Source organism: Haliotis asinina, chromosome 3, assembly GCF_037392515.1.
Source record: "Haliotis asinina isolate JCU_RB_2024 chromosome 3, JCU_Hal_asi_v2, whole genome shotgun sequence".
Classification (NCBI taxonomy): domain Eukaryota; kingdom Metazoa; phylum Mollusca; class Gastropoda; order Lepetellida; family Haliotidae; genus Haliotis; species Haliotis asinina.
Genome location: NC_090282.1, coordinates 37,476,613 through 37,495,750, shown reverse-complemented (window position 1 = coordinate 37,495,750; position 19,138 = coordinate 37,476,613). Strand labels below are relative to the sequence as shown.

Genomic DNA, 19,138 nt, shown 5'->3' with positions numbered 1-19,138 from the left:
AGTATAGAAGATGGCCAATTCACCGACGATACAATAAGGTTCATCAGCAACCATACATCTGATTTATGCTGGCTTGCCAAAATCAAAATGACATTTCATCAGTGGAATTTAATAACCAAGATGTGCTGAACGCCATTAGACACCTGAAAACTGGGAAATCCTCGGGCGACGAAGGCATCTCTTCTGAATTCTACATAACAGCTGAGGCACAGGACCCGATTTTGTTCGACTCTTCCATAGTATATTGATCCCTGGTGTATACCCGGATGCGTGGATATCAGCCATGATAATATCCAAAAGAAAGGAAGTATTAGTAACCCTGATAACTTGCGGGTCATATCGTAGTTAAATATCATGAAAAAAATATTTACTTATCTCATGAATGGAAAACTAGAGCTATATCTCGAGTTAAACAAAACCATTGGGTATTACTAAGGATGATTTCGCAAAGACCATTCAACGATTGACGATGCATCTAACCTTCAAGGATGTACATTAAGCCCAGTATTCATAAATAACCCGTGTGCGATTTCAGAGTCAATTTGATGATGGTAACTCTATGTCCAATGAAATGCTGAACCTTATTGCTTTGTTGTGTGCTGATGATGTGATACGCAGATAGCGTTGTTAAGTTGCAGAGACGTTTGGGTGATCTACATAATTATTACTACAAATGGGTACGAATATTTACTTAGCTAAAAGTAAAATAATCGTCTTTAAAATGGGTAGACCTCTGTCAAAGTGTGAAAATTTCTTAATGGAAATCCTAAGGAAACACTAAACGCATTCAAATATATGGGGTTAATGATAACGCCTAAATTGATATGAACTAAATACTGTTATACCTCCGAAAGAGGGGAAACTATAATGTGCTTTTATAGATTTCAGAAACGCGTTCGAAATGGTGAATAGAAACAAATTGTTATATATTTTATTACAAAATGGTATCCATGGTCATTTTTGCAACGTCATAAAAAGTGTGTATACTAATGTCAAATCTACAGTTACTTTTAATTATGGTAAACAACTAACAAACTATTTTTACAGTTCCTGTGGTGTCAGACAATGATGTACATTAAGGCCAGTGTTGTTCTCGCTATTTATAGATGAACTTGTGTGTGACTTGCAGAGTCATTTTGATAATGATATCTTTATGTCCAATGAAATGTTGAACCTTATTGTTTTGCTGTTTGCTGATGATTTGATACTTATCGCAGATAAGATAACCTCTTAAGAAAAGAGGTTTGGGTGTTCTACATAATTATTCCTACAGATGGGGTATAATTACAGCTAAAAGTAAAATAATCGTCTTTAAAATTGGTGGCCCTCTGTCAAAGTGTGAAAAAATCTTCCTTAATGGGAAGAAACAGATAAACGCCTAAATTGATATGGACTGAAGCCTGTATGGCGTTAGCGGAGCAAGCAAGTATAGCACTATGGTGTATAAAATAATTGATAAGACGTTTTGAATTTCCAGTAAAATATGTTTTCCTATTATGTGATAAGAAGATTACTCCAATTATTACACATGGGGCTGAAATTTGAGGTTGGGAAGAATTATTGAAATAATACATAGGAAGTTTTGTAAATTTGTTTTCCGCCAAATCGTCAATCGTCAAATGCTGTCTCATACGGGGAGTGTGGAAGATATCCTCTTTATGTTTCCTATAATATTAAATGTATTAAGTATTGGATACAACTGTTAAGAATGCATTGTTGTAATATGTTGCTGTCCATGCATTCTTGAGAGAAAGGGGCCAAATTGGACAACCATGTAAAATATTTACTTTTCCATTATGGTTTCGTTTTTGTTTGATTAAGCCAAGATTTTTCTGATCCAGATTGTTTTGTGTATCTCTTTTGTCAGCGTGTGCTTATGAGAATGGACACTTCTCTTTTCAGATAAGTATTTGCTTAACTGTGAAAAACATTACTTCGTATGAGTATAGAAGGTTATTAACTTTGTTTAGAAGTATATATCTGAGTAAGAAAAATAAAATGTCTTTTTTAATAATCCCTACATTTGTAAACACTGTAAAATAATGCTGAATGCAAAACATGTACTGTTGGATTGTTGATATATTGTAGCAGAGAGATAGCGTTTCATCCTAAAATGTAGTAGTTGTCATCATAATACTGTTTCAAACCCGTGTCAATCAAATAATAAGATCCTTCTGTTAAATCTTGCTAAAATTCTTAAACATGTATTTGAATGTATAAAACAAAAAGAAGTAACTCTATAGAATTGTATGTTGTATCCTTTATACTTTGGGCCATACTTTCTACAAAAATAGCTTGAATCTTGAATCTTGAATCTCTGGAAATATCATGATGCCTGAGATACATGTAGCTGCGTTTATGAAACAATATGTCTGTGAAGGGCACCAGTGACTTAACGGAATGTATTGTAAAAGGGAATCAAACCGTAGCTCGTAGCCGATCACGACTTAAAGACTGAAAAATTACTGCCTCTCCTTCATCATATGTACAACCCGTCAGGGTTAGAACTGGTCTTCAGAAAACTATGCTTGTCGTAATAGATTGATGCATCATATTTGTGTCTCGGTTTCGTAGATCTATGCTAATGATGTAAGTCACTGGATTGTCTGGACCAGGCTCGAATATTTACTAAGCCCCACCATATGGCGTGATGTTGACGAGTGCGGCTTTACACAAAGAAACGTAGCAGCCATAAATGTACAAGGTTAGAGAGACGATACGCCATGCGAGGCTTCAGATGAGAGATGGCGTTTGTCTATACACAGGACTGGTAGATATGAAGTGGATGTCCAGGAACGATGTAACAGAAGAAGATAGTCAAGAGAATATCTGGATTTTAACGTCCATTGTTTCCGTTGCACACATTCCGTGCACATTACGGAAAGGGGCTAGTGACAACGGATAGATCTTGTACTACATGTATTATCCAAACTGGATTCTTTAATTCTTAAACATTAGCAATTTTTAATTATAACTATAATTTGTATACAACGTAGACATCAATAGAGTTTCTACGTACCTATGAAATCTGACAGAGATTGTAGATCCTTCTTAAACATCTCAGTTACCTCCTCTTCTGTGTGCCGGCCCAAGCCCTGACTCCATGTCGCGTTTTTATGTTTTCGTCGAATCGACCAAACGCGGAACGTCCCCAATTTATACGTCTTCATCAATAGAGACTTGTCGTTGTCATACACCCATCGGAGGAGGACACGGCACCTGAAGCGAAAAAACTATTCACTCACAAATACAAATAAAATAACATTGAACATAAGACATGCAGATGCACACCCTCTAATCTCTTAAGAGGAAATGGGGTGGGGAAACGCGCGCTGAAAAGGTCCAACTGTCGTGTAGTGATTGGTATGCACGTGTTGGTGACCTATATTACTGATCTAGCCTTGTCCAGCCAACAAACATATGACACGTCAGTGTAACATGGCACAGACACGGTAGAGGGTCTATAAGTCTCGCTCCATTTGCTCGCGTCAACTTGCGATATGCGCACAGGTCTCAGCTTACTTCTGGCACCAGGATACCGTTGTAGAATACAGACTTACAAGTGTCGTAGCTCTTGGGTTGCTTTGTACAGCGGCACGCTGATTTCCGATGACCCACATCGGACCAAGCCGGAGAGAGAGAGAAACGCACAAACATACATACGTATATAATATTTTGTATACATTGTTTTATTTATTTGAAATTTACCTTTAATTTAATTGTACTATACTGATTACTGATGAATCATAGATAGGGCAACGTTTACCTGTCCAACACAGTTTGAATTTGTCCGCTTCAAGGTGTGGAAACACCTGCATAACTGTCTCGTTGATGAAGGTGTAACTCTGGGCGGTGCCACTTGGACGGTGAAACGTCGAACTAGGTTCTACCTCAACACATTTACTGCTGTATCAAGATTAAAACAAGTCTCAAAGGCGGATCCAGAGGGAGCGGGTGAGGAAGGCGGACTTGGGGAGGGGGAGTGCGTTGGTGTGCAAGGGTGCGCAGCCCCTTTTTCTCCTGCGTGAGTGAGTTTTACGCCGCACTGAGCAATATCTCAGCTATACGGCGGTGGTCTGTATACAATCTAGTCTGGACCAGACAATCCAGTGATCAACAGCAGCATCGATCTGCGCAATTGCGAACCGATGACATCTGTCAAACAACGAGGGTGAATAGACTGCACCCCACCCCTCCCTCGCCCCTTTCTAAAAAAGCTTTATCCGCCCCCTGAGTCTATCAATGTTGGTTGCATAGACACATTTCTCACCAGTACATATGTTCTTCCACCATAACCTGCATCGCCTGAGCTACACCTCTGTCAGCAGGACTCAGGTTCCTGTTGAGGTCTACACCCATCTTCTTGTTGAGGAACTCGATGCACAGTGTAGAGTCCGCTACTGCCTGTCCATTATACTCAATCCAAGTCACTTTGCCCTTTGATGACATCTGCCCCTTGTGGACATTCTGTGTGGGAGAGATCAAATTTACAACGATTCCACAAGAAAAACTAAGCTTAGCGAAATGTAAGTACGGTCTTGCTTGAACTGTACCTAAAACTGAAAAGGACACCAACAAACCAATGCAAATTCCACACAACTTAGCAGTTCCAGTTATCTTAATAGTTTTCCAGGAAAAGCTTTGTTAATGTCTCTCATAACAAAATTCTCATGAGTAAAGCTACATAATGGAAAGAACGAAGGGAGCATCAGTGGGTCTCCAGTTTTTATTCAGAAAGACATTCAATGTTCACGTGGAACGAATCAAAACATACTTGTACTCGACCGCTATTCCGAACACAGATGTGCGTGTTTTCTTTTGTTTACGTCAGTTTATGTGCGACTGTGCCTTTGTAATAGCAGTTTTGAGATTGCAATGGTAACAAAGCCGAAGCAGAGATTTTAGTTCAGTTACTCAGTTATTGACATTTCAGGCTTGTTTGTTCTTTGACTGTTTTGTGGATGCTGGTGCTGGTGCTGATGCTGGTGCTGGAGCTGGTGCTGGTGCTGGTGCTGGTGCTGGTGCTGGAGCTGGTGCTGGAGCTGGTGCTGGTGCTGGAGCTGGAGCTGGAGCTGGTGCTGGTGCTGGTGCTGATGCTGGTGCTGGTGCTGATGCTGGTGCTGGTGCTGGAGCTGGTGCTGGAGCTGGTGCTGGTGCTGGTGCTGGTGCTGGAGCTGGTGCTGGTGCTGGTGCTGGTGCTGGTGCTGGTGCTGGAGCTGGTGCTGGTGCTGGTGCTGATGCTGGTGCTGGTGCTGATGCTGGTGCTGGAGCTGGTGCTGGAGCTGGTGCTGATGCTGGTGCTGCTGCTGGAGCTGGTGCTGGAGCTGGTGCTGGTGCTGGAGCTGGTGCTGGAGCTGGTGCTGGAGCTGGTGCTGGTGCTGGTGCTGGAGCTGGTGCTGGTGCTGGTGCTGGTGCTGGTGCTGGTGGTGCTGCTGGTGCTGGTGCTGGAGCTGGAGCTGGTGCTGGAGCTGGTGCTGGAGCTGGTGCTGGTGCTGGTGCTGGTGCTGGAGCTGGAGCTGGTGCTGGTGCTGGTGCTGGTGCTGGTTTGGTGTTGGTGTTGGTGCTGCTGACACAATAGCCCACTAACAGAGTGCAACCACTGCATTCATATAGAGTCTGTGGTGTTTGTGAGACATTGCTGTTCTTTCCGATACCCGTAAAGACACGGGTTAGATATGATCTTCAGTAGCCCATGCTTGTCGTAAGAGGCCTCAGATGGGATCGGGTAGTCTTATGACAAGCTTGGGTTACTGAAGATCATAAGTACGTCGGATCTTCATGAGTTCGTCATAAGAACAATGTCCTTTGAGTATTCTAGTTCCCTATCGTCCAGAATTTTGTTGTTCCTAAGTTCATACCAGACAGCTGATCTGATGATAACGGATTAAGAGTTCCCCCGGCTATAGTCTGTTTTCAGGTGTTACCCATAGTCTCATTTGGGGGACATGAGCGTTTGGCAGACTAAGTTCAAACTCATTCATTACAAGGCATCAATTTGTTTTGAGTGAACTCGATTTCTAGCAACTAATTTGAGTGAAGTCGAATTATATTAGGTAAATTGGATAAAGCTTCTTAATGATTACTTCTGTCATTGTGCGTGTAAATTAAGAATGTAGGCATGGCTCCCTGATCGCCAAATGGCAAACGCATAAGTTAACATGAAGCAAATAGTTTTGGACACGACCTAAATGCCGAGCCATGCAACTGAAAATAAGCAGTGGATTTTGTAAACGGAATATCAAATCAGCAAGATACTTGTTTTAAACATATTTTATTCACAGAGAAAAGGATTAGGAACAAGTTCTCCAACTTCCAACTCCAAGTTCTACATACATAGCATAGATTCCTGCAACTAGAGATGACAGATGTGGACAAGTAGGTAGTAGAAGTGAAAAAGAGATAGTGCTATACAGAATAACGCAGAAATGCTAAGTATACAAATCGTTTTGTCTCACTGATGAATGATTGCACTAACATGAATACATTTGTATTTTCGCCTGATGATAGGTCTGCACTTCCTTCTAACGAAAGTTTGAGGTCAACTGAAATACCAGCCGATAAACAAATGCGCTTAACAGATAACATGAAGTTAACTCTCTGTTGTTTGTACAGTGAACATTCAAACAGATAGTGATACGAATCCTCAATAAACTCACCACATGTACAAATGGGATCAGTTTTTAGCCCAACTCTGTACAAATCAGAGTTCAAACAACTAACACGAATAATACTGAAGTGCATACTCATGGCTGTTAGCGATAGATGATTTAAAATTAGGATCTGATACACTTTTTGAATTACGAACTGTGGTTGGTAAATTGTTCTAAGAGCATATTGTAGAAGGAAAAAAAATGATTCTTTTGAATGTTTAAGTCTTGGAGTAAGAATCGATATATATATATATATATATATATATATATATATATATATATATATATATAGATTTTTGTGATTATCAACAAATTTAATTTCAACACCATTAAAGATATGATGTATCGATATCATTTTTCATCGAGAATAGGGCAGTTTCCGTCTTTTCTGGATTGTACTTAATTAGCCATGTTTTACCCCAAGTATTTAAATCAGCATCTAGATTCATTTCAGTAATGCTGTTATCTGATGAAGAGAAACCCAAAGACGAGTCATCAGCAAATATACTAAGCAATCTAATTAATTAGCTATGTCATTAATGTAAGCAATGAATAAAACAGGACCAAGCACTGAACCATGTGGGCTACCAGCGCTTAGCGTCCTCAGCTTGGAAACTGACCCATTGTCAAAAACACTCTGACTCCGATTTACTTATGTAACTAACTAAAAATCCCAGCAGTTGTCCGCTTACACCATACTTTTCAAGTTTTAACGACAATACTCTATGCCAGACACGATCAAACGCTTTTTCATCCATTGATACGCAAACCCGGTTGTAAATTTCAGTTAACTGATGTACAGTGGAATGTCCTGGCTGAAAACCAGACTAATATTCATACAGGAGTTTGTGGTATATGCCATCTATATTAATGACATTGTTGTCGGTATAGATAACAACATTCGCCTCTTTGCAGATGATACATCGATATATACGATAATAGATGACCAAGTCACAGCAGTCGCAACTTAAAACAGAGATTTGGCGAAAATTTCAGGTTGGGCTAAAAAGTGGCAAGTTAGTTTTAATCCTAGTAAGACTGAGAGTATAACGTTCACTCTAAAAACGCAAAATTATATCAGGTACCACTTATTAATGACTGGTGAAGTTATTAAAGTTGACAACCATAAACATCTAGGTATTACACTTCAAAGCGATTGTTTTTGGAAAGTTCATATAGGCGACATGATAAACAAAATTAGTCCAATGATCAATTATCTGAAGTTTGAAATACCGTTTATCTCGGAAAACTCTACACACCTTGTATAATTTTTTTTATCTTACCACTTTTTGACTACTGCAGTCATGTCTGGGATAATTGTACGATTGAACAGGCAAACTTACTGCATTTAGACGCTTTACGGTCCATATGCGGAACGGTTCGTGGCACAAGTCATGATAAACTATACAGGGAAACCAATTATAGTACACCGAAAGAAAGACGACACCACTCTAAGCTCATAACGCTTTATAAAATGTATGATTGTCTGACTCCGGATTATTTGAACAACCTTGTACCAGGAAGAGTATTTGAACAAAGCAACTATAATCTTAGGAATAGTACTTCTATTCAAACTATTAACTGTAGAACACAAATATATTCACAATCATTTTCACCAAGTGCGATTATGTCGTGGAATTCATTGCCTGGTGGATTTGTTAAAGCTGTTTCCCTCAGTCAATTTAGAACAATGATAAACCCAAGAGAAACTCATAACTACTTTGATTTGAATGCTGTAAGGAGATTCTGTCAAATCATCCACTGTCGCCTTAGCTCGGCCCTGGTGATCTAAGCGCGGACAGATATAAGCGGCACATATAGGAAACATCCAAGTGTTCATGTGGTCATGATAACGAAGACGTTCGTCTCTATCTCTTTAATTGTCAGAACTATACGAATCTAAGGTCAACTATGTATTTTTATACTCAAGGCTATGGTGTTAAAACAACTTTATACGGGAATGGTGCATTGAATAACGTAATAAATAGTGATATTCTCAACTCATTACACCATTTCATTTCAAAAAGTAACCGTTTTCAGTGATCTATGCATATATATTGAATGTAAGAGAAGCTAGATGTAACACGATCTTCTGCAGCAACTGACTTGGTTACTAGGGATAACCAACACCTAGCAACAGTTGTATGCTATTTGGTCCTACTATTGATCTTTGTCGTCGAACTACTTGTACTATATGTCCACCTAGTGGAACACTTCCATGTACTGGAGCGGCGTTAATATAAGCTTCTTAGCTTATTCGCCTATCCAGATTTCATCACATTTTGAAATAAAAATATGTTTAAACCACAGGAGTTTGTAAGCATGAAAATAATTAAAGAGGTGTTTGAAGACAATTCGATGAAACACTTTTCCAACACAGCTTGTAAGGGATATCGGTCGATAGTTGGAAGTTAAAGACGGATCGCCTTTCTTGAAGAGAGGCATGACACTGGCAACTTTCCACTCTGATGGGTACACGCATGTTTGTAAGGGCATATTGAACAACAAACAGAAGACTTTACTTATTGAGTATACAACATGTTTCAATAGTTGATGACTTATTCTGTCACGACCGGATGCCTTTTTCACATGTAAACATTTGATGACATCTTCAATTTCATATTTGGACATAATAGTTCGCTTACCGAAATATGGTAGACATGCGTTGTTTTCATCCACTGTGGAAATAGTCTGGAAATACTCGTTCAATCTTTCAGCTTTTTCACAATCCGAGAAACAAGACGGACTTTCATGATCATCATTAGATTTAAGACGGGGTATGCAGGTATAGATTTAAGACGGGGTATGCAGGTATAGATTTAAGACGGGGTATGCAGGTATTCGTGCCAGACTGTTTCACTAGATAACGTAGAAGATTCCAATATGAACTTTTGCTTTCAGTATATGAATCCAGAAGAAAATTGTCTAGATTAGAAAAAACGTTTTCTTTTGCATAACATTCATATTATTAACTGTTTGTTGTTGCTTTTTGAATTTTGTAATATCCGATAACAACATTGTTCGTTTAGCTTTTCTTGCGAAACCGATCCCTTTTCCTGCATTCTCGTCTCAGATGTGAATCGAACCATGGCTTGTCATTTGGCCTTATAGTGACTTTCTTTGTAGGATAAATGATTTGAGAAACATCCAGTTTGTGGTAAAATATTTCGCAAGCGAGATTTACATCCTGACAATTTACTAACAATTCATTCCAATCTGTGTCATTGATAAGTGCATTTAATGATGTATAATGACCACGGTTGTAACATAACATCTCTGGTATATGCCATTCGTGTATTCACTGTCGTGGTTAGTGCCACGTAAATCTCTTTGTGATCACTTATCGATCCGTCGAATTCAATAACTCTATAATCACCAATTCTTTAAATATCATCCGTGACAATAATTGATCAATCAAAGTACTAGAATGCCACGTTAACCGTGTAGGTTCTGTTATAATATTTTTCAAACAGTTATTTGACATGATATCTTTAAGATGATTACCTTTACAAGACAGAAGGTCAGCATTCAGATCACCTATTGTAGTAATTCTGTAACATCTGCAGCATTTTCAGTGCTTGCGTCTAATCGTTCCCAGAATTCTAATGAATTATACTCGGGTCTGTATGCTTAAAAATGATTAATGGTTTTACGGGAAAGTATAGTTTTATCCAGATTGTTTCATCATAATTGTTTTCTAAGTTTTGCATTCTCTTAAATGCTAATGCATTTCTGATATAAATCATAATACCTCCGCCAGATGCGTTTCTGTCCTTACGAACAGGATCGTGGTAACCTGTCCACTTCATTGAATCACTATCGGTGTTATCGTCTAAATGTGTTTCTGTAAACCAACCATGTCGTTATCGGAAACATACTCGCTGAGAGATTTATATTTATTTCTTATGCTTCTTGTGTGAAAGTGAAACAAGGATAGAGTTTTGTCATGAAACTCATGTGCATTTGTGGGACTGGATTTGACTCTATGTCTCCAGCAAGCTGGAGTAACAATAGCAGAAGTATGATTACGTTTGTGTTGCTAAATTGACACTGTAATGCTCAAAGGAAATTAATCACAAGGCTTGTTTTACAAGACGCCGATAAGAGAATACACAGTCATGTTATATAATTCTGAAAGAATAGCCAATTATAAAGAATTGTTACATAAACTAAATGGGGAATGTCTTTTGCTACAGCGCATGATCTTACAAGTTGAAACATGTTTTACACTGAAATATCCCGAATGTCACACGATGTTGAATTATATCACAAGATGAAAAGATAAGGTGTGACATGAAACTCGGGGCATGTCATTGTAAAACAATACCAATTGTTGTAGTATAATTCTAACGTGGATTGGAAGTGCAGACCTAGTGAGATAAGATATTCTGAGTAAGTGATTTGGTAAAGTTGGAGCTAAAAAAAACAGTAAGGAATGATAGAAGAAGGCACACACAGATAATAACAACATGTGTACGTGTTACCATGATAGTGATATGACATTGTATATGACAGCTTGTATGGATGTATACATATATAGCATTTACATGGTATATATGTACACACTATTAAGACGTAATAACATTGTATTAATTCGTGTCACGTAGTGACCAGTATCATACACAAGCAAATTGAAACTGACCCACACTTTGATGGAAACACACAACGCAATCTTTAGGTACATGTAATGCTAGATCCGAACACAGTACTCGACTTATTTCCGTAGATATTGGCTCAAGTCCTCTTTACACTGGATCTGGCGCACGGCACCTACTAACTGTTCAAGAATATAAATACGACCATCTCTGGTCCACGTATTTTCGATCCAGCGAGATTTCCTGAGGTCCCTCGACATCTTGAACAGCTTGCTCCTGTATTGTGTCAGGTCTTCATTTATGAAAACGTTCTCTATCATAGAGCGAAGTTTCCTCCGCTGGGTATACACCCCGTCCTTGTCCTGATAACTCACAAATTTTACAATAATCTGACGATTCCTGCCTTGGACTCTCTTTCCCACTCGGTGACATCTATCGATATCCGAGATCGAGATATCCCTGTTGATCTTCTTAAGGACATCCAGGGTCGCCCTCTGAATATCCTCGTCTTCCGATTCATGCACGCCACTTATCCTGATGGAATTCCTTCTACTGTATTCTTCCAGTTCGTCGTTTTTCCTGTACAGTTCCTCTGTCCTTTTCCCCCAAATTCTCTTGTAACGTAGATATCTCCTCTTTCATAGATTGTATCACAGTGTCGAGTGTACTTGCGATCATATCCTTTGCAACTTGTTGGAATGCTTTTTGAAATTTTACTTGTAGCTTTGGTACCATCAACGCCTCTGACAGCTTCGTCGTCAATACATCGACTGACACTTTATTTATGAAGTTGAATAATGTTGACGGGTACGAGATGTTTGGGCCACCTGTTTCTAATGAGTTGTCTGTTTTGACAGTTCTTGGTGGTGATTTTGGTGTACTTGTGAAACTGAAGACATCGGGCATTGTAAGCTGTAACAGAGGTTTGGTAGTGAGTCCGTGGGTGATCCTGACGGTTTGCGTTTCTCGCTTGAACTCCTCATTGCTGAGGATTTCCCAGTTCGCTTTAATTTCCTTTCTCTGGACGACATGATCAGACTTTTGTTGTAACAAACGTTGACATGATGTTTGTTTCACTAATATGTGCCTGTACTGGGCCTCACTGATGATAATTTACTGAGATATATCCACACAAGCGAGAGCGATTCTAAACACGTCTTGTCACATCCGCTATCTTGGATTGCAATTGAAGTAAGAGTGAGTGAGTGGGCGAGTTTAGTTTTACTCCACACTCAGCAATATTCCAGATATATGGCGACGGTCAGATATATGTCATGTAAGTCAACGAGCCTGACCACCCGATCCCGTTAGTCGCCTATTTTACCCCGGAACCTTCACGGGTTATTGAAGCAAGATACTTCATGTTATACCTATACATGTATATTCTATATTTGTAATAGAAGTTATGGTTTGATTTTCCGAACTTCAGCTACCATTTCCCCATTTTCTGAAAATATACCAAATGTGTAGTTATGAATTTTAACACGAAAATATTCCAAAATGTTGAATTGCTGAAACAGAAAAAATGAGATGAAATTACAGTGTGCACTTTGTTTGGCCGAAACAGACTACTAGTATTAGTTAATCCCCCATTGTCAAGCGAATTATCGCGCATCAGTGAATTTTCATCTAAGACGAAAACGTCCTACAAAACGGGAACACGCGTTCCGGATAACCGAAGTTGCACCGTAAATACCATAAACAAAAACATACATAAGTTGTCATTTATTAAAACCAGTCCAATGTTTTGTAATTTTATAACTAACAATCTCTTTAGTGTAGCCTCTTCAGTATTGATGTATATTTGATCTTCACTGTTCATTCATACAAACCCGTGAAGACCCGCGTTAGAAATGATCTTCAGTATCCCTTGCTTGTCGTAATAGTCGACTGATGGGATCAGCTGTTTTTGAGAATAAAGAAATAGAATTGTTCAGGCTCCCTGACACATGATTTAAACATATTCATTTCCAACAACGGAACCGGATTGGTAAACAACCAGTACGCTGCTTATCTGAATACCGCACCGGAATACAAATAAATTATAAATATAACAATCGCGGATAGAAAAGCTTGCTATTAACAAAGCTATCTGGAAGTGTAACAATCAATAACACTGAATATAGCTGCTTAGATCATTAGATCAATTAGTGTCGGAATGCAATTATTGCTTTTACTACTTACAACACAAATCTACCTGACAATACAATGAATAGATTCTAGTAATTTAAAATTATCTTCTGTAGATCCATTACAGTAGCCGTATAATATTGATTTGATGTCATATTCTTTAACATAGAAGAGACCATTGTATTTCTTTTATCAATGTAATTGACGCACGATATGAAATAGTGAATTTTATCTTTGTGACAATAGCCACAAGAACAAGAAGTGTTTACAGATATAAATCGCTCGGATTTATGTGCGTTTATATCGCTGCAACCGAGCCTGAAGCGTGAATGAATAACCTGACAGAATCGTGATCCAGAGTTTAAATTTAACTAGATCTGACTATTATTATTTGACACATTGACATGTTTCTTAAAACAACCCATAGCAGATTCTCTATGATCGATAGACAGAAGATTCCACATTCTTACTGTATCTGGGAGAAATGACTTGGCATAATTTGCACTTTTACAATCGTTTTTTTAAAGATTCAAACGGTCTCGGAAATTGTAGCTGGAAGTGACAGATACCTTAGGAGGATCAATACTACTAAAATATTTGGGAGTTAAATCGTTAACCATTTTATGAAAAAATGTTAGTTTTTTAATACGTCTGCGAGTACATAGTGGTTGAAAATTTGTCTCGTCGTAGATTTTTTTATGACTCGTACCGTGAACAGCACCGCAAATAGTTCTGAGTGCGTCATGATTACGTTTTTCAAGTATCAGTGCTTGCTGTTTGTTACAGTTGTCCACTTGGAACACGGTATTTAAAACTTTTAAGACAGTTCACCATGGGTGCAACCTTTTTAGCGATACAGTTAACATGATAAGTCCAGAAACAATCGTGCTGCATACCATGTCTCAAATGTTTATGGCTATTAACGTCATTGATAATACTACCCTTCATTGCTAAACTTCGTTTTGGGCTAGGCTGTACTTTACGAGACAATTGGATAGAATCTGTTTTATTAGGAGTAAACGTAACTTGCCATTTGTCAGCCCAGTCAGAAATTTTAGATCATTATTAAGACACAAAGCAGTTTCATCAGGATCATCTATTATAGCATAAAGTGATGTGTCATCTGCTAAGAGACGGATGTTGCTGTTAATTCCTTCAACGATGTCGTTAATATTAACTATAAACAATAGGGGTCCTAAGACAAAGCCTTGGGGAACCCCGGCTGAGATCATTGATCTTTGATCAGAAGTGTAACCATTTACAACAACTCGCTCGGCTCTTTTGTCTAGATAACTCTCGAACCATTTCAGCAAGTTACCCCCCCATACCATAACGTCTTAACTTATATATAACACCTCTATGTCAGACTTGCGTCACAAAATACAACCATAATTTCCTTACCGCTATCTAATGCACCCGATATATAGTCATAGAGGCACGTTAACCGACTTACCGTTAAATCGCCTGGTACAAAACCAGATTGTAAGTTTGTAAGTATTTCATTATCCTCAAAATAATTAAATACATGTTTAAAGATGCATTTTTCGATTTTTTAATATTGCTACACAGCGTGTTAGTGCAATAGTTTGATACGTAGAGCATTCATTTATGGATGGAAACTTTCATCTGTAACAGGAAAGGTAACGGTGGAAAACAAACAACTGAAAACATCATCTGTTTACTAAACATGTAAGTGACCTGTCTTAAATCTCAGCTATACACGCAGCGCATGATGCACGAGCATGTGTTACCTAATAGAAATGTCGTGGTCGGATTGTAACTAACAAAATATTTTTAGAAAGAGACCGTGTATACAATAGTGAGTGAGTTTAGTTTTACGCCGCACTCAACAATATTACAGCTATATGGCGGCGGTCTCTAAATAATCGAGTCTGGACTAGACAGTCCAGTGAGCAACAGCATGTGCGTCGACTTGCGATATTGGGAACCGATGACATGTGTCAACCAAGTCAGCGAGCCCGACCACCCGATCCCGTTAGTCGCCTCTTACGTCAAACACAGTCGCCTTTCATGGCAAGCATGGGTTGCTGACGGTCTATTCTACCCCGGGACCTTCACGGGTCCGTGTGTACAATAAGTAATGGCAACTGTAATTCCAAGTGTGGAATATCAACTGACTGTTGGGGTAAGTTACTCGTTGCCCACAATGAGAGCTACATATAGAAATGTTGTACCTGGGTATTATGAGTACACGCACTTGCACGTGCAGTTTCAGTAGTGTTGATTACGTGATTACAAGAATCTTCGAATGTGTGATAAACACTTTAACATGTATCACTACCTCAACTATATTCCTGATTAAGCTGAGTTTAGGTTAAAATATCATGGTCTGAAAATAGGTAGATACATGGAACACCTGGGTTACCGTGAAGATATATTTGGCAAGTCATCAAACACTCTAACATGCATCAGAATTCGATATAACCATAGCCGAGACAGTGCACGTCATGAATTGCAAATAGGGTGACACAATACATAATTTGGTTGTCTTGAGAGTATGATCTATAATATTAAGACATACTTTGGTACATTAAATATCTACATATTGATAGGAATACGATTAGCAAATGAGTTGATTTCAGGAATATTTGGAATATTTCAGTTCTCATGTAAAATATACCATTAAGCAAGTAATTTGGTGCTATGTAGCTTGCGAGCCTTGCTAGCTATGGTGGCTCTCGTTCGGGTGAGATCCACATTCATATAAATCTTGGGAGAGTTGGGTTGTCTCACGAGCTTTAATTTGGATCGGGCTTTTAGAAGGGCACGTTTGGCTGCGTTGCTAACGAACCTAATAAGAATGGGGCGGGTATTTTGTATCACTGTGGATGGTCCCCTAGGAACGCGGTGCCTTATATCAATATCTTGGGTACGTATGTCTACTCCACATGACTTGCGACGTTCACCATCACGCCATCTGTGTTCTCCCCTCACACTCAGGGATCCCCGAAATACGGAGATTGTTTCGTCTTGAGTACTGCTCGCTCCTGTCGAGGCGGTAACTGAGGTCCTGATTGATCTGATCTTTCTCACTCAATCCGTCATTGAGAGATGAGATCACACTCGGGAGAGGAAAGAATTTCTTGCCGATTCCGTTTAGCAGAATAAGGAGTTTTAGTCATTAATGAGATGCAGTTACTTACGAGTTAGTGGTCCGTTGGAAGTCGTAGATCATTGAGCGCCATTGCTAGGCGACCCTCATTGTGAGACAAGCGCAATTATCCAATCCAAGGAATTTCCAAAGAAATACCTCCATTCCGGTTATACTATTTTCACATGTATAGCAGATATATGTAATATTTCAATGTATCCCATTTATGGTCTCTCACATCTGTTCATTTATTCACTGTTGCATATTTTTACACCGCATCGTGACAGCTCGAGACAACATGCCCTTTCATCACACATGTCATAGTATCCCAGTTGCATAGATCAATTCTCATGCTGTTGATCAGTGGATTGTCTGGTCCAGACTCGATTAATTACATACTTGTCACTATTTTTTAGATGAGCGTTTTCATCACTACACCCTAAAACCAGGATTAGACAGGAGTGAGATCTTCACAGAGGAGGTGTCACAGTAAAGCGTGACCCTCATTTGCTATTCATCAAATGTCTGTAAGTAATTTACCTGTCTTCATGACCTTCGTTACAAGATTGTGATAGGCGTCAGATGAAGGTGTAACAACAGAAGTTTCATCTCGCTACCCAGCACTGGTTTTATAAACCGTCCGGCGTACAACGTACAACAGAGTGACATAAATGAACACCGAACTGGACACTAACGTGCAATCGCCACCTCCAACATATCAATATGCTATGCTAATAGAATGTCTATTGTGTCTATAAAAAATAACTAGCCTTGTTTTAAAAAAGCAAATGTTTTCAAGTGCATCATACACGCCCAGTGGACAAAAGGTATTTTAAAAGTACAAACTTTAGGACAAGGTGCATATATTTTTCAAAATACCACTTCAGAAGTACTATGAAATCAGATGACATGAAACGTGATCAATCACTTATTCGCCCACCTGGTAGGGTATCCTGGCCATCCGGAGGTAGGTCTCCAGCTTCACGGCAAATGGCGTCATGCTTGGGACGTAGGCACCTCTGACCATCTGGTGATGGATCACAGTATCACGAGGATAGTCATTATTTGTCTCTCTACAAAAGAACCGATTACAGTAGGTGTAGCATTTTAAACATACGTCAAACCTAACATTACGACATGCCTTAAGTATATCTAAAGGGTATAAATAAATTATCTCCAATTTAATTTACATGATAGCAACAAGGCCCTTTCCATATTCCTCTAAGGTTGATGCGTACACATCACTGTTCCCTGACAGATCTTGCATCCCAAAGCTGATACTGCCATCGACCATCAAAATCAAAGAGCAGCTAAACACTTTAGCTCAGCATTGGAGAAGCAAATTGGGGAAAGCACGGTCAGCTTCATGAAAAAATCCTATTTGACCAAACTGTCAGCAGAAAACTGAAAACATTGAGGAAATTGTACACAAACGACGAGGCTGGTCATTGTTGCTTGGAGAACTTGAGGAACTTATGACAGAACATGTACATTCCATTTATGATAATGGGGGAAATCATCACTAATAACATTCTTGTGGCTACAGCAAGAGGCATCGTAACGTACGAAAACCTATCACTTCTGGCCGAAAACGGTGACCCTATCTCAATCACAAAATCTTGGACATAATCATTTTTGTCACATACAACGAAAAGGAAGGAAAGCTGCCAGAAAACTGCCAGTCAATTTTGATGAACAAAAGGAAGAGTTCATTTCTGATGTTGGAGAATCAGTGGCTAAGAACAAAATTAGACCGGAATTGGTTATAAACTTTGATCAGACTGGAGTGAAAAAATGTACTGGCTTCCAAATGAAAAATTAGCTTCTCGGGGATGTAAACAGGTGGGCATTGTATGCTTAGTGAAGAAAAGAGAGACAACATTATTGCATGGCAGTAAAGCCAGCGGAAACATGTTATCCTCATAACTAGTTTACCAAGACCAGACTGAGAAATGCCACGTCCAGTACAAATTTCCAATGGCACACTCGCAATCATTTGAGTAATGAAAACAGAATGTTGGATTACGTTGATCATGTGCTTGTCCCTTACACAAAGGGAATCAAGAAAGAACTCAAACTGCCACTACGTCAGATATCACTTGTCATCTTTGATGTTTTAGCTGTGCACCGATGCGAGTCATTGTTAAAACAACGTAAGTTCCTGGCGAGCTACAACCAGTGGGCTTGTCAACTTCAACTTCAACTTCATTTATTCTCCAAAGACCACCAATGGTGGTATGAGAGTACATGGTACCCACATCAATCTTTACATACAGTCAAAATGGCAGCAGAGTATGACAATATATTATCACAAATCAGTTGCTGATATGACATGTCTGTTACCTAACAGTTCTTATAGCAGAAGAGATAACATTCACAAACTTTGCTAAGTTATTTTGTACAGTAATATCTAAACAAGTAAACAAAATTTTATACGATACAATGTTTGAGTGTTTCAATAATTTGGTTGGTATCAATTTTTTTCTAGATTCGTTAAAGGCAGGACAGCGAAAAATATAGTGAAACTCATCTGCAATTGCTGGGGATTCGCATAATTTACAGGTTCTATTTTCTCTTGGAATTTTATTCCAGCGCCCGGTTTCAATTGGTAGCCAATGATTGGAGGTTCTGAATTTTAATAATAGAAAATA

General features: G+C 38.9%; 1 protein-coding gene across 1 annotated transcript in view; it reads right to left on the bottom strand.

The window, feature by feature from the left end:
- LOC137278867 (failed axon connections homolog) overlaps positions 1–19,138 on the bottom strand; it is a 34,530-nt gene that overhangs the window by 5,754 nt on the left and 9,638 nt on the right. The window contains exons 2-4 of the mRNA XM_067811370.1: positions 17,428–17,560; positions 4,271–4,467; positions 3,020–3,219 (exon numbers count right to left, since the gene is read on the bottom strand). Of these exons, the coding sequence (XP_067667471.1) occupies positions 3,020–3,219; positions 4,271–4,467; positions 17,428–17,560 (530 nt within the window). The remainder of the gene's footprint in view (positions 1–3,019; positions 3,220–4,270; positions 4,468–17,427; positions 17,561–19,138) is intronic.